The following is a 20177-nucleotide window of genomic DNA, read 5'->3' as shown; positions in this document are numbered from 1 at the left end:
CCTTTTCTGAAACCCTGCTTGTCAGCAGCCAACCCCTTCAGACTGGGGGGCTTCTCCACCTGGGTACGGGGTGGGTGGGTGACCTGCATAGGAGAGCACCGGGGTGGAGAGGGGCGCAGCACAGGCGGGTCCCCTCACTCCTAAGCCAGGATCCCATAGCAGGGGTAACCGGCCCGTCGCTGCCCCTCCAGACTTTGTTTTCTTGCCAATATTCGCAACTCTGGGATTCCCGCCATCCTCTGAGGCAGCAGTGGGGTTAAGTCCACTTGCACCTACCGACCAACGGCTGTGCACAGCGCCTTCGCGGCGTCTCCTGATTGGCGGACACACGGTGGGCGGGAGGAGAGAGGACGCCCCCTCTGCCCAGGGATGCACTTAAAAGGCTTTGGTGGTGGTGGTTGCCTGCGCGCCCAGATCACCTCCGCCATGAGCAGCGCGGTTGGCCCGGACCTAGCGGAGGCACCCAAGGAGCGGTGTTTCCTCAGGTCAGCCGGGGGCGGGGGGAGAGGGACGGGAGGCTGGGGCATGGCTGGAAGAGGGCCTGGGGGGCCAGGGGCTGTAGATCAGAGGCAAAGGCATGGCCGGGATGGGGGGGCAGGGAGAATCCCAGGCCCATCCGCATTTCACTGGAGAGACAGCCTGCAGCTGCCGGCACCTCCAAAGCTGCGTTACCGGGGAAACGGCATCTGCAGCGGCCCGCCCGTCATAAATTACTCATCAGCACCACTGGTTGCTCCCCCATTACCCACAGCCTAAGCAGGGCCCGCTTCCCCTTTCCATCTTTCCCAGGGACCCTGGAGCCCATGCCCCTTGTCTCCCATCTGGGAAGAGCTGAGCTCTTTTAGCTCCTCAAATGCTCACACCCTCCTTGATAGTGCGCCTGCTACCAACCCCTTGTTCAGAGAAGAAAACTGAAGGCTGGGGAGGGAAGCCACTGGCTGAGCTAGGGCTAAAGTGATTTTTAAATACATGGGGCCACTTGCCAGTGGGCTGATGAATTTGGGGTCTGGAGCTGGCAGCTCTGGTTGTGCCTTCCACCTTGTCCTAAGTCATCCTCTTGTGTCCTCTAAGCGCTTGTGACATGGGACCCCAAGCAGGGCTGTAGACCTCACTGTAAACCAGACCCCACAGTCCTTTGTGCGGCCGCCTGCCCACTGTCCACTCAGCCCCTCTTCTCAAGGCAGATCCTGTGCAGCGACTGGCTGATGTCCAGACTCGGCGAGAGACCCAGCACATGCTAGGCAGGGGGAAGAAAGTGTTTTAGAAGCTGGAGCTGTGACTTCACCTGGTGTGGGGGATGGGGGGGCCTCAGATGCCAACTAAGGAGTGATGGGGTGCTGTGTGTTGGGTGGGAGTGGAACACGGGGAGAGGAGGCTGAGATGAGAGACATAATGGGGGGCATGTAAGTAAGGTGAGGAATTTGAATATTCTCTGAACACTGGGGACCCATAAGAAGGTTTGGGACAGGGGGTGGTGAAATCTGGTGTTCAAGTTTTCAAAGCCCCCTCGGCTTGTGTTGAGTTTGGGGGGATGTGACTGCAGTAGGCAGCCAGGTGAGCAATGATGAAGGGCTGGTGGGCAGAGGCACGAGGGTGGAGAGAAGCAGATGGAGCTGAGAAAGCAGGGAGTGTGTGGCACAGGCACCCTAGCCTCAGAGCTTCATCTCTAAAAAGCCCCCTCCTGGAGCATTTTGCCCCTTCTGGGGCTGGTGGGCAAATCCCAGGACCTCACAGCTCCTCTCATCTGGGGGCTGAGGTTGGGAGAAGCAAGAGGCACCCTCATAAACTGAGCACCGTCCCCCAGTCCCATAACAGTTCTGCCCTATCCCCTTCCCTGCCCAGAGCAGCTGCTGCCCCTACCCTCAGGCTCCTAAGCCTGGACTGCCCTCTGCCTGTGGAGTCCCGGTTATCTCTCCAGTGACCGGTTAGGCAGGAAGATAAGGTTCCAAGTGGAGGCCAGAGGCCAAAGCTTTGGAACAGAGAAAGAAGAGGAATGCATGATCCTCCCCCAGCCCTCCTGCGGGGGCAACAGAGCTGTCACAAGGTGAAGATAGAGGAATGAGCCATATTCTGCCTGCCTGCCTGTGCTGGGTCTTTGTTGCTGCTCGCAGGCTTTCTCTAGTTGCGGGGCTACTCTTCGTGGAGGTGTGTGGGCTTCTCATTGCGGTGGCTTCTCGTTGCGGAGCACGGGCTCTAGGCACGCGGATTTCAGTAGTTGTGGCGCGCGGGCTCTAGAGCACATGCTCAGTAGTTGTGGCACATGGGCTTAGTTGCTCCGCGGCACGTGGGATCTTCCCGGACCAGGGCTCGAACCCGTGTCCCCTGCACTGGCAGGCGGATTCTTAACCACTTCGTCACCAGGGAAGCCCCACCACATTCTTAAAGCGCCTTCGACATTCTTTCTTGGGAGCTGGGCCGGCCTGTCCTGGGGGCGCTCTTCATCTGGCCCCACCATGAGGTCTGTTTCCCCACCCGGTCCTTCAACCTCCTGCAGCATCAGCCGCAGACAACCTGGGAGTTGCATCTGGCTCTGCTCGCTGGGGTGACAAGGCTCGTCACCTTGCCCTAAGCCTCCATCTTCCGCATCTGTGTGGGACCCTGAAGTATCTTTCTGACCAAGTTTCTCAGCCTCGCTCTCTCTGCCTCTCTTCTGTCCCTTGAACCTGCCAAGTTCATTTCCACCACAGGGCCTCGGCCCTCACTGTTCTTGCCACCTAGATTACCTCCCACAGCACTCCAGGCCAGCTCCTCCAGGAAGCCCTCCCTGACTCCCCATCGCATAGCAATGCTTGCTTCCCACCTCCACCCCTCCTGCCACCTGGCCTGGTCACACTGTACAATTGGCTAGAAGGTTGTGGTCTCCTGCTCACAGAATCAAAAAAAGGAACCTCAGGGTTCATCCCAACAAACCTCTACCCATCTGTAGGTCTCCCTCTGCTTTGCTCACACCCCATCCGTGGCTCTGGAGACAGACACCAAGGGTAGAAGGCTCAGTTTTCCAACTTGCTTCCTACATGACTCTGGGGAAACCATCTTATTTATCTGAGTTGTTATATGTTCTTCCAACTCTTCTGGGCCTGGTCCTTTTACGATAATAATAATAATGATAATACCCTAATAACAATTATTATTATTATCATTACACTCTAGGGTGTGCTGAGCTGGGGGCAAGTGCAGTTCCCCAGCTGGAAGGGGTCCTGGCTAGGGGAAGCTGGCATCAGGCTATAGACCCTGCCCAGCTGCTCCAGCCCCTGATTCTGGAGTGAAGAACGTCTTCCAGTCCTCAATGCCAGCCAGCCAGCTCTTCCTCTCTGTAGCCACCAAGCCCAGACCAAGGCCAGCTTGGGCCCTGCTCTTAGAAGGACCCAACACTTGGTTTAATGCTCTGCCATCACCATCTTAAAACTCTTAATAATTATTGATCAAGGGGCCCCATATTTGCATTTTGCACTGGACGTTGAAAATTAGCCTGTCCTGCCTTCTCTTTTGCAAGGCTCAGAGAGGTGAGACGGACCTCAGTCACTCACTGAGCTGGGGGCTGAGCTTCACCTCAAGCACTTTGGCTCCATTTCTCTGGCCACAATTATTGAATTTTATCACTGTCCCTGAAAGAGGGATCACCAATGAGTCTCATAGCTGCAGGCGCCACATCCACCTCCCCATGTGAGCCATCAAACTCTGCTGCCTTGGACTTCCCTGGTGGCGCAGTGGTTAAGAATCCGCCTGCCGATGCAGGGGACACGGATTCTTGCCCTGGTCCAGGAAGATCCCACATGCCGCGGAGCAACTAAGCCCACGCGCCACAACTACTGAAGCCCCCGCGCCTAGAGCCCGTGCTAGGCAACAAGAGAAGCCACCACAATGAGAAGGCTGCACGCCGCAATGAAGAGTAGCCCCTGCTCGCCGCAACTAGAGAAAGCCCACGCGCAGCAACGAACACCCAACGTGGCAAAAAAAACAAAACAAAACAAAACTCTGCTGCCTTTAACACCCTCCTCCCCACAGGCACCCCCAGTCCAGTTGACCTCCAGTGTCCTAGAATCCTTTCAGTGGTTTTCACTGCCTGAAATCCACGCGTCACCTCCAACAACTAAGTCCTTCATGCTCTATTCCCCCCTCTGGGTTCCTCTTGCCTTGGGGGCTGGGGGCATCTGGGTGAGGCTCTATATCCCATGCTTTGGGGCAGTAGAACCAACATGCACTGCCATGCACTTCTTCTACCACCAGAGAGCTCCCGCGCCTCAGGCTTGTGCTCAAAACTCCCGCAGCCTTCCAGGCTTCAGTTCAACGGTGTGCACGATGGATGAGGAAACTGAGGGTCTTCGGCTCTGGGCACGGGGTGGGGGTGGCATCCGGGCCTGGCTCAGAGCATTGGTGGCACATTTCTGGCTCCAGCTGAGTCTCTGTCTCTAAGTCTTTCTGTCTCTCTGTGTCTGAGCATTTCTCCCCACTCTGACCCCCAGCACAGCCGAGGCAGCTGCCCTGGAGCGGGAGTTGCTGGAAGATTATCGCTTCGGGCGGCAGCAGCTGGTGGAGTGGTGCGGCCATGCTAGTGCCGTGGCTGTGACCAAGGTACCTGACCCCTGATCCTCAACCTTGACCCCAACCAGATGGCCAGCTCACCAGAGTGGAGGCCTAGCTGCATGACCCCCATGGCCAGGATGGTCATTTCTGCCCTCAAGAAGCCCCTCTTTGCTTGGGGCCACCCCAGCCCATCACTCAGATGGGGAAACTGAGGTCCAAAGAAGATCATCACTGGCCCAGGCCAGTGTGTTAATGAGCGTCAGGACAGAGACGGGGGTCCCCACAGATGTGGAGGCAACCACAGAGATGGGTCTGGGGCCCTTGACTGCCTGCCTCTGCCACCTCCTGGGTCTTGAGCAGAGGGGACGTCAGTTCCTGAAGTCTGAGCACCCGCAAACAACTCCCAGCCACAGGTGGGGGAACTGAGGCCCAGAGGTGGGGAGGGGTCTGCACAGGGCCCTGGGGGGTTGGAAGTAGAGCTATGTTTGGCTCTGGAGCAAACCCCCAGGCCTCGAGGTGCCTGCAAGAGATGCAAGAATAATAGCAATGACGATACTACTGTCCAGTGTTTCGTGTCATGTTGCCAGACCACGCTGGGCCTCAGTTTCCTCCTCTGAAAAAGGGTAATAAACTGACACCAATTAATAAACACAAATGCCTTAAGAAAGTGCCTGATCGAGTCAGGGCTCCAGCACGTAACCCTTTTCCTCTTCCTCCCCTTCTTCCTCCTCTTCTTATTACTGCTGTGTACTTTTTTTTTTTTTTTTTGTGGTACGCGGGCCTCTCACTGTTGTGGCCTCTCCCACTGCGGAGCACAGGCTCCGGCACGAACCCATGTCCCCTTCATCGGCAGGCGGACTCTCGACCACTGCACCACCAGGGAAGCCCACCACTGTGTACTTTTAAAAAAACTTAATATCTTTATGTTGCCCAATTGTCTTTTAACTTAAATGTTGCTAGTTCCAAGTGAAACAGATCCTGAGTGAGATGCTCAGAGGAAAAGAGAACAATGAAAATCAAAGCCACAAAAGCAAACCCAGTGTAGTAAACTCACGCCTGACCATTGATGACCAACCGTCCAGTTTTTGCGCTGAAAGCTCTGTGTTTGTCCAGAGGCCCCTTGGTCCTAGCCAGCTGGATGTTATCACTCTCCCCGACTTGGTTGCGGGTCTGGGGCTCTGGGCATGGCGTGGTGGGGTCATAGGTAGGACCAGGTTGGGTCAGGACCTTGCTGAGGCCCTGGGGAGGAGACTCAAAAAGGAAATAACTTTCCCTCTGTGTGGTTGGAGGTTAGAGTATAGTTGGGCCCCCTGGAGCCACCCTGGGCCTGGTAGAGACCCCACAAGCATGTCGGAGCCATTGTTACTCCCATTCGATAGAGGCTGGGGAAGGAGAGTGAGCTGAGGCCAAGCAGAGAGTCAGGATAGGTCTGAGACTCTTAACTTCTGAGTTAAAGAGAGGGAGATACACAGAGACACAGAGGAGAGTCTGAGAGATACAGAGATGGAGAGAAAGAGAGACACAGAGGCGAAGACAGAAATGAGAGAAACAGATGAGGAGAGACACGTAGAGAGTCTGAGAGATACAGAGAAAGACAGGAAGGTGAAGACAGAGGCCAACACAGAGGGACAGACGGAGAGAGACAGGGTATGGCCCGTTGGAAAAATACCCCCCTCCCCTACTCCCTCCAGCTTTGGGGCCTCCGGGAGGGACGGAGGCCTGGAAACATGAGCGGTGGGAGGGACAGCCACTGCAGTGGAAAAAGGTGGAAGAATGTCTGCAACTCAGGCCGAGAATAAACAAACCGCACTCTGGGCTCGGGTGGTGGCAGGAGGCACGTTTTTCTGCTTGGGCTTGGCAGAGCCTGAGGCAAGGACTCTGGGTCTCCAACAAGGAAACTGAGGCCCCCAGAGGCCCCAGCCCCTCTCCTCCCGTCCTGTCCTCTTGCCTCCAGGGCCGAGCCCTATCCCATCCTCTACTCCAGGCCTCAGTTTCCCCACTGGAGTAAGAAGTTCCGAACGCCATGCCTTTGCCTTTGCTGTGCCCCTGCCAGGTGTTCCCTTTGCCTGCCCACTCCCGGAAGCAGAGGACGGTGCTAGTCGTGTGCGGCCCGGAGCAGAATGGGGCAGTGGGGCTGGTCTGTGCCCGGCACCTGCGGGTGTTTGTGAGTAGCAAGAATTTCCTTGGCCTCTCAGGGTCACACTCCCAACCCATCCTTGAAAAAAATTTGCTTCCTCCTATTAGTGTCCCAGGGGGAGGATGAGGCATGTCAGGTTACAGAATATGCCCAGTGCTTGTGCCAGGCAGTGTCTGCTGCCTGGTACCCAGATCTGGGGACAGAGGCCCAGTTGGGGAGCCTGGGAGGGCCCCATTGCTGACCCCTTCCCACTCCCCACAGGAGTACGAACCAACCATCTTCTACCCCACACGCTCACTGGACCCGCTGCACCGGGACCTAACTACCCAGTGTGAGAAGATGGACATCCCCTTCCTGTCCTATCTGCCCACGGAGGTCAGCTCGGGTGGCAACTGAGGGGGTTGGTGGGGGACAGTGCCCCAAGATCGCCCCCTGAGCCTCCCTGCCCTCCCAGGTCCAGCTCATCAACAACGCCTACAGACTGGTGGTGGACGCCGTGCTGGGCCCCGGTGTGGAGCCGGGCAAGGTCGGGGGCCCCTGCATGCGTGCACTGGCCACGCTCAAGCTGCTGTCCATCCCCCTCGTGAGCCTGGACATTCCCTCAGGCATGTCAGGTGGAGTGGGGGGCATGAGGATCTGGAGGGCTTGGGTGGAGGTCCCTGTACCCTGGCTTCTGGTGGTCCCAGCCTGTCTGCCCACTCTGAGCCTCAGTTTCCCCAGCATGGATGGATCCTGCACTCTGGGTGAGGCTGAGGGTCATGTCCATCCCTCGGATGGGGAGTACCCAGGCTGGTGCCCGTGTGACCCTGGGTCCCCTCCCCCGTACACCCGGCACAGTGTGCCCGCTGCCCACCCTGGCCCAGTCACCCGGGGCAGACGTGAGCTCACTCGGCAAAGGCCCCGCTCATCCTGGCCACCGCCCCAGGCCTGTTGGAGCCATTAGGCAATGGGCAGAACGGAACAAACAGCTGCTGGCCAGCCAGACCCTCCATGGGGGTGGCCAGACTCAGGGGGACATCACCTGGCTTACAAGACCCCAGGGTCATACCAGCAGGATGCCACAGAGCTGGGGGTGGTGTCTAAGGGAGGAGGTGGTCTGAGGGGACAGGCTGCAAGCTCTTGTCTGAACAGATAGCCTTGGACAGAGAGGGTCTCCCTGTTAGGTCAGAAGGGCTTATTAGTGGCCCCTAGTCTGAGGGTGGAGGCTCATTTGAGGGATGGCAGAGGCTACAACCCAGTGAGGGAGGGGGCAGGGTCCTGCCAAGTCAAAAGGCAAGATCTAGTCTGAAGGTGAAGGCAGGGATGTCAGGTCAGAGGGGAGAGTCTCTAGTCAGAGGCAGGAGGCTGGCTGCTCAAGTTGGGAGGGGCGGGGGGCACATCTTGTCAGAGGCAAGAACCTGGGGCAAAGAGACAGGTCTGATGGGGTAGGCTTGCCTGAGGATGGTGGCAAGTCTGTCCCCTGAGTAGAGAGTGGGGATCTGGGAGGAGGCTGGGAGGTCTGGGTGGAAAGAGACTTTAGTTTAAGTAGGGGAGCTCAGGATTGATAGGCAGGGAGGTATAGAGACGGCAGACGCAGAGGTCTGATTGGGAAAGGGCAGCACGTATAAATGAGGTCGTCTGAAGGCAGAAGCTCTGGTCAGAGGAGGAGGGAAACATCTCCGGGGAGCGGGGAGAAACTGGCCTGAGGGCAGAGGCTCAGTTTTTTGGTTTTTTTTTTTTTTCCGGTACGCGGGCCTCTCACTGTTGTGGCCTTTCCCGTTGCGGAGCACAGGTTCCGGACGCACACGCTCAGCGGCCATGGCTCACAGGCCCAGCCGCTCCGCGGCATGTGGGATCTTCCCGGACCGGGGCACGAACCCGTGTCCCCTGCATTGGCAGGCGGACTCTCAACCACTGCGCCACCAGGGAAGCCCCCAGAGGCTCAGTTTTATGGGAGGCAGGTCTGACCAAACTCATGGGTCAGAGCAGAGGCTGTGTCTGATGGGGAAGGGGAAGTGGGTGATGGGGCGGCAGGTCTCTTGTCTGAGAGCGAGCACCCCTCCCAGCTCCTGATCCCCGCCTCCCATCCTTCCTCCCTCAGGCTGGGACCCAGAGACCGGCGGCGACGCCGAGGACGGGCTACGACCCGACGTGCTCGTATCGCTGGCGGCGCCCAAGCAATGCGCCGGCCGCTTCTCCGGGCGCCACCACTTCGTGGCCGGCAGGTTCGTGCCCGACGACGTGCGCCGAAAGTTCGCTCTGCGCCTGCCGGGGTACACGGGCACCGACTGCATCGCGGCGCTTTGACAGCCACCCGTGCCCACGCGGCTTGGGCCCGCGCCAATAAACACACGTACCACCGCCACCTCGCCTGGGCCTCCTCTGTGCGCGGGGTCTGGCGCGGGGGTGGGGAAGCTCAGGGAGGAACTTCCCACCGGTCCCCTGGTGGCCCCAAGGCGGGAGGGATGGAGGGCAGACGTGAATGGACTTCTTGCTGGCCTCGGAGAAAACTGGAGCCAGAAGAGTGGAGGGTAGATTCAAGGTGGGATTTCCAGGCTGCTCAGGGTGGCCTAAAGCCAATAGAATCGAAGTTACACCCGATGGAGGATTTCTAGCCGCCTAAAGGGCGGCTTAAACATTGAAGGTTCGGACAGCTTCAGGCTCGATTCCAGGAGGCACTTCCCGACGTGGAGAACAGAGGGTGGGCTAAGGAGGGGACTTCCAGCCGGCGACGAGGGGACGCAGGCCAGCCCGAGGGCGGAGGTACAGCCAGACGCACCGAGGGGGGCGACCCAAAGAGGTTGTCTGCGCACCGAAGTCACCTCAGGCCCGGGAGCGTTGCGTGGATGGGGAGTGGCCTGGACGGGGCGTGGCCTGCGGTCGCGTCCCTCCCCCATCCACAGCCCCAGCAGCCGCCAGACCCGCGGGAGTCCGACCCGAGTGCACAGCGGAGCTGGGACCCTCCCTCCGACTTTCGGACCTGGCCATGGCGTCACTGCAGATACTGCTCTGCCTCTGTGTCGCCGCCGCGCACCTGGCGGGGACCCGAGGTGAGGCGCCCCCAGACCCCAGACCAGCCCCCTAGGCGCCGGACGTCTGACAGAGGGCGTGGCAAGCAGCCGGAGCCTGGAGACAGAACCAAGCGACCCACTTGCTTCCCCAGGCCTGCATTCCCTTTGCCAGCCTCGGGGGTGGAGTGAGGGGGCAACGAAGAGATGGAGCTCTGGGACCACCTGGGGCAGGAGGGGATCTCGTCCACTGTCTTCCCTCCTCCAAGGGACGATAGGGGCACTGGGAGTGTGGCTATGAACTTCAGGCTCCTCTGGATTCTCAGGACTGCAGGGTACCCATCTCAGCCACAGCATTTGGACCCTGAATCATCCAGTCTTGGTCTCACTATGAAGGGGCCAGAGCTGTCCCCTCTCACCTAACTCCTTCCCTCTTCCACACACACACAGCACTCAGAAAAGAAATTCCCATCTCTGGAACACTCAGTGGAGTGGGGAACTGGGCCCATTTCTCAGATGGGGAGACTGAGACTCCAAGAGGGAAGGGACTTGTCTGAAGTCACCGCCCAGCCCAGTTATCTCAGACAACTCGCGGCTGGAGAAGCCAGGCTAGATTCCAAGGACTTCCCACTGGCAGCTTGGGCCCCAAGTGCAGGGATGAAAGGTAGACTGAGGGAGGGACTTCCAGTCAGCAAATGGATGAAAGAAAATTCAGATCAATATGACAGCAGGGAGGGGCACAGCCAACTGAACTCATGGCCACTGAGCACAGTGGGAGAACTGGGTCTGGGAAGCAGAGTGGATACAGACTTCCCTAACCTAAGGGGCTGTGTCAGAGTGAGGGATGGGGCTGTGGGAGACTGGGGGTGGGGAGGTCATGGGGAGGCTTCCTGGAGGAGGGGGTGCTGCAATTCTCCCCTGGATTCCGGCTTCTCCCCTGTGAAATGGGGATGATCGTGGGAGCACTTTGCATACCAGGAGTTCACAGAAGTCCTCCCCCCTACCCCTCACCCCTTTGACAGGCACCACCACCCCTGAGGAGCCCATGGTGACTGCGTGGGGCCTTGAAGGTTCATGGCTGCACCCTGGCCAGCCCTCACCAGCCCTGGAGGACTGGGAAGGTGAGCCAGCTTGGGTCTGAGTCCTCGTTCTGCTGTGGACTCTGTGTGAGCTCTGGCTGGTAGGGTCTTGTGAGGAGGGGACACAAGCTGGGTGAAGAGCCCAGGACTGTCCTGGTCCCTGGGCATGGCAGCCCCTGGAAGTGGTGCCCCAAGAGGTCTAAGTTTTAGGAGCAGGGAGATGAGAGCCCAGGCTGTTTGTCCAGGAGGAAACCAGGGTGGGGTGGGGCGGGGCGGTGAGACAACAAGCTCAGTTCAGTCAGGGAAACAGGAGTTCTGGAACCCAAGTCGCTAGCTTCCCAGCTAGGAAGGTTCTATTTGACTTGCTCTTGAATGAGGAAAGGAGTGAGCGCCCCTTGGGGGATTGATGGAAACAGAAGCTAACCTGTGAGAGGCCAGACCCTTCCCACCTCTGGCTTCTGTGAAAGGGAGGGTTGCCTGATAGGTTCAGTGGGCAGCGAACAAGGTCCCAGCTGGCACTGATGCGAGGCTGCCAGGCAGTGGAATAGCTGGTCTCAGGCCTGGCTCCTCGTGCTGCCTTGATATCTCCTTACACCTCAACGGTTCTGAATTCTGAGAGTGGGGGCTGGTGAGACAGTGGCAAGATCTCAGCGTGCACTCATGGGCCAGCTCAGATACTGAGCAGCAGAACTAGGGCCGGGGCAAGCGCAATCCAACCTCCCCTGATCCTTCTACAGCTCCTTCTGCCCTCGAGGGCTCTGGATCTGGGCAGGCTGGGCTCGCCCATGCACTTTTGTGGGGAGGGGGACCTGGCTTAAACACGCAGATGGGAGTGGGCAGGCCGCAGCCCAGGCTCCTGCCTGAACTGATGGGGCCCGACCGGCTAAGGCCCGGGTCCCAGCGCGTGCGGTGCCCGCAGAGGCCAGCGAGTGGACGTCCTGGTTCAACGTCGACCACCCGGGAGGCGACGGTGACTTCGAGAGCTTGGCTGCGATCCGCTTCTATTACGGGCCGGCGCGCGTGTGCCCGCGGCCGCTGGCGCTGGAGGCGCGCACCACAGACTGGGCCCTGCCGTCAGACGTCGGCGAGCGCGTACACTTGAACCCCACGCGAGGTTTCTGGTGCCTCAACCGCGAGCAGCCCCGAGGCCGCCGCTGCTCCAACTACCACGTGCGCTTCCGCTGCCCGCTCGGTGAGGGCGGGGCTAAGGGAGCGGCGGGGATTGGCCATAGGTGGATGAGGCCTGAAAGGATGGTGTCGTGTGGGGTGGGGGGAGGGGGAGGGTGCAGGGCGTGGCTAAGAAGAGGCGGGGCCTTTTAGGAGCAAGGCCGCAGGAGACGGCCGGACCGGATAGGAGAGGAGCTTTGGAAGGGAGGGGCTAAGAATAGCCGGGGCCCAGGTCGGGGTCAGGAAGGGGCCCCCAGGAACATAGCTCCCTCTCACTGCCCTCTTTTGCTCATCTAGAACTAGGGCCGTTCTGTGGAAGTGTGTTTTGAGCCCCAGATGTGGGTGAGACGCAGGGAGAACAGCAGGGCTTATCTTGGCGGGGGCGGGAAGGTACCTCAACTGCACTTTCGACTGGTGCGCCTGGGGGAGCACCGATTGAGGCAGTGGGCAGGACTTCTCTCTGACTCGGATGCACGTGACGAGAGCACCCTCCAGTCCCACACTGTCAACAGAGTTCCAGGTTCCATCTGACGCCCCCATCCCTGCCCTCTCCCCAGAGGCCACGTGGGGTGCGTGGGGCCCGTGGGGTCCTTGTTCGGGGAGCTGCGGGCCAGGCCGTCGCTTGCGCCGCCGCCGCTGCCCAAGCCCTGCTGCGGATGCGTGTCCTGGGCGTCCCCTGGAGGCGCAGAAGTGTGTGAGGCCTACATGTCCAGGTAGGAGGGGCGGGGCCTGGAGGAGACAGTTGGCTTAGAGGCGGGGCCTGGGTGTAGGGGCGGGGCCAGTTGAGGGAAGTACCTAGAGGGGCTAGTTGAGGTGGATCCTGATGGGGCGGTGCCTGGAGGGAGGAGGCGGAGCCTGAGTGTAGGGGCGGAGCCTGGACGACCAGAACTTGGACCACTTGGAGACTGGCTTTTCCTTCCCTTCCGGGCCCCTGAAGAGCATTGGTAAATGTGTACATCTGGACGGGTGGACGCCATGGGGGTCGTGTCCAGTCATGGGCAGATCTGAGGAGGCACTTCCTCTGTGTGCCTGTTGGAGTGTGCGGATGTCCTGGTGGACGTGGATACACACAGAAGCTGGCTCACACACTCGTGGTGCACACACGCGTGGCATTCGCAGGCCACGCCCGTCCCCCACGCCCACGTGGACATGCGCTCACACCCTGGCAGACATGATGCCCAGGCCCTCCCTGGTCCAGACACCAGGCCAGCCAGGAGGCGACTGGAAATTCCAATCAGGCCTGGTCTCCACAGACATGGTCTGGAGACTGCCCCAGCAGAGCACGCAGCAGGGTGGGGGAGCACAGTAGCCAATGGGGTGGTGGGATTCCCCACCCTACTCTGCTTGGCTCTGCCTTCTCCGTGCCTCTGCCCTGAAGTTTCCAGTGGAATTTTCCATTTTATGGAGAAACCACAGGATTGTGACAGGAGGGAGATGTTCTGGGCCCAAGACCCATCCCCTCGCTGGGCCCCCAGCCCCTGCCTGAACATTTTCTCTCATGCTAGAAGGAGCCTCTCTGCCCTGTAAGAGTCACCTATCCTGTCCTCTCCTCCAGGGCATCTCCTTCACACCAGGATCCCAAGTCCCTCCCCTTGGCCCAGCCCTGACCACTGAACCCCATGTCCTTCACACCAAGGGCTGCTGCAAGCAGGTCCATGCTGAGGACTCTCTGAGGGGAACAAGGTGGGGAGGGTGTCTGGGTACCTTTGCTGAGTGACTGATAGAGAGGAAAGTCCTCCCCAGAAAGGGGTCAAGAGTCTTCTCTGCCTCCTGTGCCCCCCCCAGGGTGTGGTCTCAACACCTGTGGGTGCCCTGACCACATCCTTCTGGGCTCGGTGGTCACCCCACCTGGGTGTCCGCTGCCAGGAGCCAGGGTCTCCTTGCGAGACTGGCCTGGCACCATGGCTACTAGCCATGCCCACAGAACCTTCTGGGTGCCTGGAGTCTGTGCCAGCAGCTGAGCCAATGTCAGTGCCCGAATGGATGGCTTCTCTGCAGGCATGGCCCAGGCCCAGGCCAACAGCTCCATCTCTGCTGTGGTCACTGTTGTCCTTAATAAGTTGGGTAAGTGCCTCATGGTAAGAGGGACGAGGGGGCTGAGGAACTGGGGAGGAAATTCTGGGTGACGCCAAGCACTTGGGATGATGTGATGTACAGTGAGGCCAATGGAGCAAGAAATAAGATGTAACGGTCATTGGAGAAGATGTGAGGTGAGAGGTAGAGTTGCAAAGGGAAGCATTAAGATTAAGCATTGGGCTTCCCTGCGTGGTGCAGTGGTTGAGAGTCCGCCTGCCGATGCAGGGGACACGGGTTCCTGCCTCGGTCCAGGAAGATCCCACATGCCGTGGAGCAGCTAGGCCCATGAGCCATGGCCACTGAGCCTGCGCGTCCGGAGCCTGTGCTCCGCAGCGGGAGAGGCCACAGCAGTGAGAGGCCCGCATACCACACACACAAAAAAAGCATTAAGGGCACAGTCTCCAGCAGATGTGAGGTGAACCTGAGTGGGGGGAGGGTCATTAGAAAAGGCCCAAGTGAAACAGGGCATCACTGTAAGGGAAAGGATGGGGCCCTGCTCTTGGGAAGGGTCATTGGGAGAAGCTGGGGTGGGGCAGGGCCCTGACCTTTGCTGCCTCTGCCCCCAGAGAAGCCCTATCTGGTGAAGCACCCTGAGTCCCGAGTTCGAGAGGCTGGCCAGAATGTGACCTTCTGCTGCAAAGCCTTGGGCACCCCCATGCCCAAGAAATACTCCTGGTGAGTGCCTTGCCCCATGCTCAAGGGTCTCGCGCCCAGATTTGGGGTTGGAATGGGCTTCCCATGATATGTGGTGCCCCAGAGGAAGCTGCTCTGCAACCTCCCTGTGCCCCATGTGGGGCGGGACAGATGCAGCCCCTCCCCCGTGCCAAGGGCATTCATGGTGCTGCTCACCCGCCACCCAGGTTCCACAACGGGACCCTGCTGGACAGGCGAACGCACAGGTACGGGACCCACCTGGAGCTGCATGGGCTTCACCCAGACCAGGCAGGCACCTATCACTGCAAAGCGTGGAATGATGCCGGGGCCGTGCGATCGGGCACTGCCCAACTCACCGTGCTTGGTGAGTGTCCTCAGCAACCCTACCCACAACCCTGAGTGAGCCGTGACACCAAACTGAGCCCCAACCCCAGCTAAAACGCAACTTCAAATGGAACCCCAACTTCAGACTGATCTCTGACCTTGCTCAGTCGGATCCCATGCTCCCACTGAGCCCCCCGGGGTTGAGCCTCTGATCCCAATCTAGGCCCCCAACCTTGGCGTCCATGGAGGGCCCCCCTTACCCTGATCTGGCTGATTTCTTGCTCCACAGCCCCAGGCCAGCCAGCCTGTGACCCCCAGCCCCGAGAACACCTGATCAAGCTTCCAGACGACTGTGGTCAGCCAGGCAGCGGCCCCATCTACCTGGACGTAGGCCTTTGCCCTGACACCCTCTGCCCCAGCCCTGCAGGCTCGAGCCCCCGATGTGGGGATGCAGGATCCCGCTGCTGCTCGGTGCACCGGCTGGAGAGCAGGAAGATCCACTGCTCTGGCTACATCCTCCCAGTAAAGATAGTGGCTGAATGTGGCTGCCGGAAATGTCTGCCCCCTCGGGGGCTGATCCGGGGACGTGTGGTGGCCGCTGAGTCTAGGGAGCCCTTGTGCTTTGCTCGGATCCTCCTGGGCCGGGAGCCCATTGGCTTCACATCCTACCAGGGTGACTTCACCATTGAGGTGGCACCTTCCACTCAGCGGCTGGTGATTACTTTCGTGGACCCCAGTGGCCAGTTCGTGGACACTGTCAGGGTCCTGCCTTTTGACCCTCAAGGTGCGGGCGTGTACCATGAGGTCAAGGCCATGCGCAAGAAAGCCCCTGTCATCTTAGATGCCAGCCAGAGCAACACGATATCCCTCGGGGAGCTGGAGGACGAAGCCCCCTTAGGCGAGCTGGTCATCCCGCCGAGAGCCTTCCGCAGAGCTGATGGTGAACCCTATGCAGGGGCTGTGGAGGCCCGGGTGACATTTGTTGACCCCCGAAATGTCACCTCGGCGGCTGCGGCCCCCACTGACCTGCGATTTGTGGACAGTGACGGGGAGTTGGCTCCACTGCGCACCTACGGCATGTTCTCGGTGGACCTCCGTGCTGCCGGCTCCGCAGAGCAGCTGCAGACCGGGCCGGTGGCCGTGCGTGTGGCCGCCAGCCAGATCCGAATGGCCGGCCACGTGGAGGCCCTGAAGCTGTGGTCGCTGAACCCTGACACGGGCTTGTGGGAAGAGGAGAGCGGCTTCCAGCGTGAGAGGTCGGCGGCCTCACGGGTCCGCCGGGAGGAGCGGGTCTTCCTGGTGGGCAACGTGGAGATCCGGGAGCGGCGTCTGTTCAACCTGGACGTGCCTGAGCGCCGCCGCTGCTTGGTGAAGGTGCGCGCCTACGCCAACGACAAGTTCAACCCCAACGAGCAGGTGGAGGGCGTGGTGGTCACGCTGGTCAACCTGGAGCCTGCCCCCGGCTTCTCGGCCAACCCCCGCGCCTGGGGCCGCTTCGACAGCGCCGTCACTGGTCCCAACGGGGCCTGCCTCCCCGCCTTCTGCGATGCTGACCGGCCAGACGGCTACACCGCCCTGGTCACGGCCACCCTGGGCGGGGAGGAGCTGGAGCCCGCCGCATCCCGGCCCCGCCCACGCCCGGCCACCGTGGGCGTGGCCCAGCCCTACCTAGACAAGCTGGGTTACCGCCGCACCGACCACGATGACCCCTCCCTCAAACGCAATGGCTTCCGCATCAACCTCGCCAAACCCAGGTCCGGCGACCCCGCCGAGGCCAACGGCCCCGTGTACCCGTGGCGCAACCTGCGGGAGTGTCAGGAGGCCCCGGTGACCGCCAGCCACTTCCGCTTTGCTCGCGTGGAGATGGACAAATACGAGTATAACGTGGTCCCCTTCCGCGAGGGCGTGCCGGCCTCCTGGACTGGAGATCTCCTGGCCTGGTGGCCCAACCCGCAGGAGTTCAGAGCCTGCTTCCTCAAGGTGAAGATCCAGGGTCCCCAGGAATACATGGTCCGCTCCCACAATTCGGGGGGCAGCCACCCTCGGACCCGGGGCCAGCTCTACGGTCTGCGGGATGACCGGAGTGTCCGAGATCCCCAGCGCCCTAGCACATCTGCCGCCTGCGTGGAGTTCAAGTGCAGCGGGATGCTGTTCGACCAGCGTCAGGTGGACAGGACGCTGGTGACCATCATGCCCCAGGGCAGCTGCCGGCGCGTGGCGGTCAACGGACTCCTGCAGGATTACTTGACCCGGCACCCCCCTGCTGCACCTGCCGATGACCTGGCTGTCTTCTCCATGCTGGCCCCGCTGGACCCTCTGGGTCACAACTATGGTGTCTATACAGTCACTGACCAGAGCCCAAGGCTGGCCAAGGAGATTGCCATCGGCCGCTGCTTCGATGGCTCCTCTGATGGCTTCTCCAGGGAGATGAAGGCCGATGCTGGCACAGCCGTCACCTTTCAGTGCCGGGAGAGACCAGAGGGCCGGCCGAGCCTCTTCCAGAGGCTGCTGGAGTCCCCATTGGCAGCTCTTGGTGACATCCGCAGGGAGATGGGTGAGGTGGGCCGGGCACAGGCACGAGCCTCAGGTCCCCTGCGCACCCGCCGTGGCAGGGTCCAGCAGTGACCCTGGGCCCCAGCCTCGCTCCTCTGCCCTGCTCCAGACTCCTCTGTCCTTGGCAAGTCTCTTCAGGTTTCTGGGCATTTCCCTCCCCAGCCCAGAATTCAGTCAGGTCCGATGGTGCAAACGCAGGCAGATAATTGTTGCTGTGTGCCGTGAAATGGAGTTTGTCCTGACTGTGGGAGCCAGCATCCTGGGATGATGGTCGGGGCTGGTGACTGGCTGAGGCCCAGAGGGGATCATTCCCAGCTCACATGCCAGCTCTGATTTCATTTCATATTTTGACCCAGATTTCAGATAATCCTCCCTTTCAGATTTCTGTGCTGAGCTGGATGCTTTATTGGGTCCTCTACCCTGAGTTTTGTTCTTGGGGTTATTTATTGAATAAATAATAACAGGTGTGAGTGTGGGGTCCAGATGTGGCCCATTGAAGGTCTGGGGAAGAGGCTTCTTGGCTCTGGGACTGAGGAGCACAATTCTCATACGTTTGGTGCTTGGAGATTCCCCAGGGGGTCGGGGCAGGGATTCCATTAAAGATGCTTCATTTCCAACTCCTGGTGTCAGTCTTGGGGAGAGAAGGATGGAGGCTGGGGCTGCTGGATCCAGGGGCACCTTGGCAGGCAGAAACAGGCCTGAAGCACATACGGACATGGGTGTGCAAGCGGCCTGCAGGCCCCCGTGCGGCCCTGGACACTCCTCAGGCAGGCACGTGGGCCCCAGCCGATGCCCACAGAAGTGCATCTGCGACATGTGTGTGCAGAGCTGACTCATTAGCAGCCCAGGCTTGTGCAGCCCTGACTGCAAAACACAGTAGCAGCTGCTGCCCTGGCCTTATCCTCCTTGCCTGGCTGTGGTCAGTGGCTCCTATCTGGCCACATGCCCAGGGGCTACAGTGGGCAGGGAGGGGCCCTGGCAGGGCCGCTTGCCCCAGGAGGCAGGAACTGAGGCTTCCCTGGACTTCTTCCACCGGGACCACAGCTGCCCTGCCCTGGGTCACACCCGGCTGAGGCCTGGCCATGCCTTGACCACGTGGTGACTTGGCTGCCCAAGGCCATGGTCCTGAGCCATCACCGGGACTCTCGGTCTGGAGGTGCAGCACCATCACTTGCTTGCGTGCAGTGTGCGCGCGGCCAGGCAAGTTGTCCTGACGCCCCATGGGGCAGGCGCTGTTCCGACCACACCCCCACTTTCCAGACAGAGAAACTGAGGTCCCAAAAAGGAGAGGCAAAGGGCTGCTTGGGCCCCAGAGTGAATCCCGGCAGGAGCGGGGGGCTCCCTGGATGGCCCAGCAGTGCCCTCAAGGACACGCGTGAGACTCCCTTGGCCTGTAGACGTCGGTCCCTGGAAGGCATCAATGTGGCGTTTCTGGGGGCCTGGAATGGGGAGCATTGTGCCTGGCTGATTGCCCCCAGAAAGGGTGGCGGCAGGGAGTTGGAGTGCAGGGTATTAGTCCCTTATTCTAGGGCCTGCTCGGGCCTTCTGCACACCCACCCACTTACCCACTCAACTGCCCACTTCCCCTCTATCACCCACCCACCCGCTCGCTCACCTGTCCACCCCTGCCCCTCCAGTCCCTCTTACCATCTGCCTGTCTGGCATGTAGAGGTGTCACCTCTGTGCCAACAATGGGGGCCCGGAGAGGGCCTGGCCTTGGCAGGGAGAGAGGTTCACGCACACCCCGACACACCTGTGGAGTCAGTGCTCAGCCTACATGGCCCGCTGGCTCTTGTCCATCTGGAGAACTCTCCATTGGACAACCCCCAGCCTCTCCATCCCTCCCTCACACTTTTGCTCAGCCCATGCCTTTCATGGGAACATCTTCCCCTGCCCAGGGGCCAGACTTAGGGGCCTGGAGGGTCTGGGAGAATCTGGCAAACCCGAGGGTATCAGCCCCAGTCTCTGAGGGTGGGCCCCAGGGCTGTGCTTGGAGACAAGGTTTGGAGGCCCCGGTGCCAGCACCCCAGCCTCTCCTTGGATAGGCTGTGATGGACAAGAGAGGGGAGATGCTTTGAGGCCCCTGGGAGCCAGGGGCATGAGCATTTATCCAGACTTACTGTGTCTACACCCTCAGCTGAGACGGAAGCTCAGAGGGGTAGGCCCCCGCCCAAGGCAACACAGACTCTGGGCCTGCCTGTCGGGGTCCTGGGGGGCAGCAGGAGTTGGGGGGGTTCCGCCTGCAGCTGGCAGGAGAAGCTGGCTTCCAGGCTGGGTGTGATGAGGTGTCAGACACCACTGCCAAATACCTTTCATTGAGAAAGTGTTGGGGCTGCGGCCACTGCCAGCCCTGGGGCAGCTGAGTTTGGGGCCGGCAGCTGGCCCCCCTTCCCTAGGGTGGGGCAGGGGTGGGTGGGCGTCATCCTGGGGCCCCCTCCCCAGCTGCTGCGGCTGGGCCAGGAGTGAGCAGGGGCTCCTAGAGGGAAGCGGGCCAGGGAGACTGTTCCAGGCAGAGGGCAGAGCCCAAGAAAATACTTGGCACAGGACGGTGGCTGGAGCCCCAGTGCCTCCTCATCCCTGCTAACAGCTCTTCAAGAGGGCAGCACTTGGCCCCAATATTCAGATGAGAAAACTGAGGCTCCAAGAGAAGGAAGCCATGGCTCTGAGCTGACAGCC

The 20177-nt window shown here is 60.3% G+C and overlaps 2 protein-coding genes across 2 annotated transcripts; both read left to right on the top strand.

Annotated features, from left to right (window-relative positions):
- Positions 1-122: 122 nt before the first annotated feature.
- YJEFN3 (YjeF N-terminal domain containing 3) lies at positions 123-9004 on the top strand. Its single transcript, XM_032628928.1, has 6 exons — positions 123-485; positions 4464-4572; positions 6578-6688; positions 6923-7036; positions 7116-7266; positions 8742-9004. The coding sequence occupies exons 1-6, from the start codon at positions 370-372 to the stop codon at positions 8945-8947; spliced, it is 807 nt and encodes a 268-aa protein (XP_032484819.1). The 5' UTR covers positions 123-369; the 3' UTR covers positions 8948-9004.
- Positions 9005-9122: 118 nt separating this feature from the next.
- Positions 9123-18118, top strand: CILP2 (cartilage intermediate layer protein 2). Its single transcript, XM_032625619.1, has 10 exons — positions 9123-9182; positions 9295-9403; positions 9544-9690; positions 10671-10769; positions 11647-11919; positions 12452-12607; positions 13893-13958; positions 14537-14645; positions 14831-14988; positions 15238-18118. The coding sequence occupies exons 1-10, from the start codon at positions 9123-9125 to the stop codon at positions 17571-17573; spliced, it is 3513 nt and encodes a 1170-aa protein (XP_032481510.1). The 3' UTR covers positions 17574-18118.
- Positions 18119-20177: the final 2059 nt, after the last annotated feature.

Source organism: Phocoena sinus, chromosome 3 (genome assembly GCF_008692025.1).
Source record: "Phocoena sinus isolate mPhoSin1 chromosome 3, mPhoSin1.pri, whole genome shotgun sequence".
Lineage (NCBI taxonomy): Eukaryota > Metazoa > Chordata > Mammalia > Artiodactyla > Phocoenidae > Phocoena > Phocoena sinus.
This window is presented reverse-complemented; position numbering and strand designations above follow the sequence as displayed.

Excerpts from the sequence above, each read along its gene's own strand:
- YJEFN3 (XM_032628928.1), top strand. The coding sequence starts at position 370 with ATGCACTTAAAAGGCTTTGGTGGTGGTGGTTGCCTGCGCGCCCAGATC. Across the intron at positions 486-4,463 it reads AAGGAGCGGTGTTTCCTCAG|CACAGCCGAGGCAGCTGCCC; the intron begins GTCAGCCGGGGG and ends TCTGACCCCCAG. Across the intron at positions 7,267-8,741 it reads GAGCCTGGACATTCCCTCAG|GCTGGGACCCAGAGACCGGC; the intron begins GCATGTCAGGTG and ends TTCCTCCCTCAG.
- CILP2 (XM_032625619.1), top strand. The coding sequence starts at position 9,123 with ATGGACTTCTTGCTGGCCTCGGAGAAAACTGGAGCCAGAAGAGTGGAG. Across the intron at positions 9,183-9,294 it reads GAGTGGAGGGTAGATTCAAG|CTTCAGGCTCGATTCCAGGA; the intron begins GTGGGATTTCCA and ends AGGTTCGGACAG. Across the intron at positions 11,920-12,451 it reads GCGCTTCCGCTGCCCGCTCG|AGGCCACGTGGGGTGCGTGG; the intron begins GTGAGGGCGGGG and ends CCCTCTCCCCAG.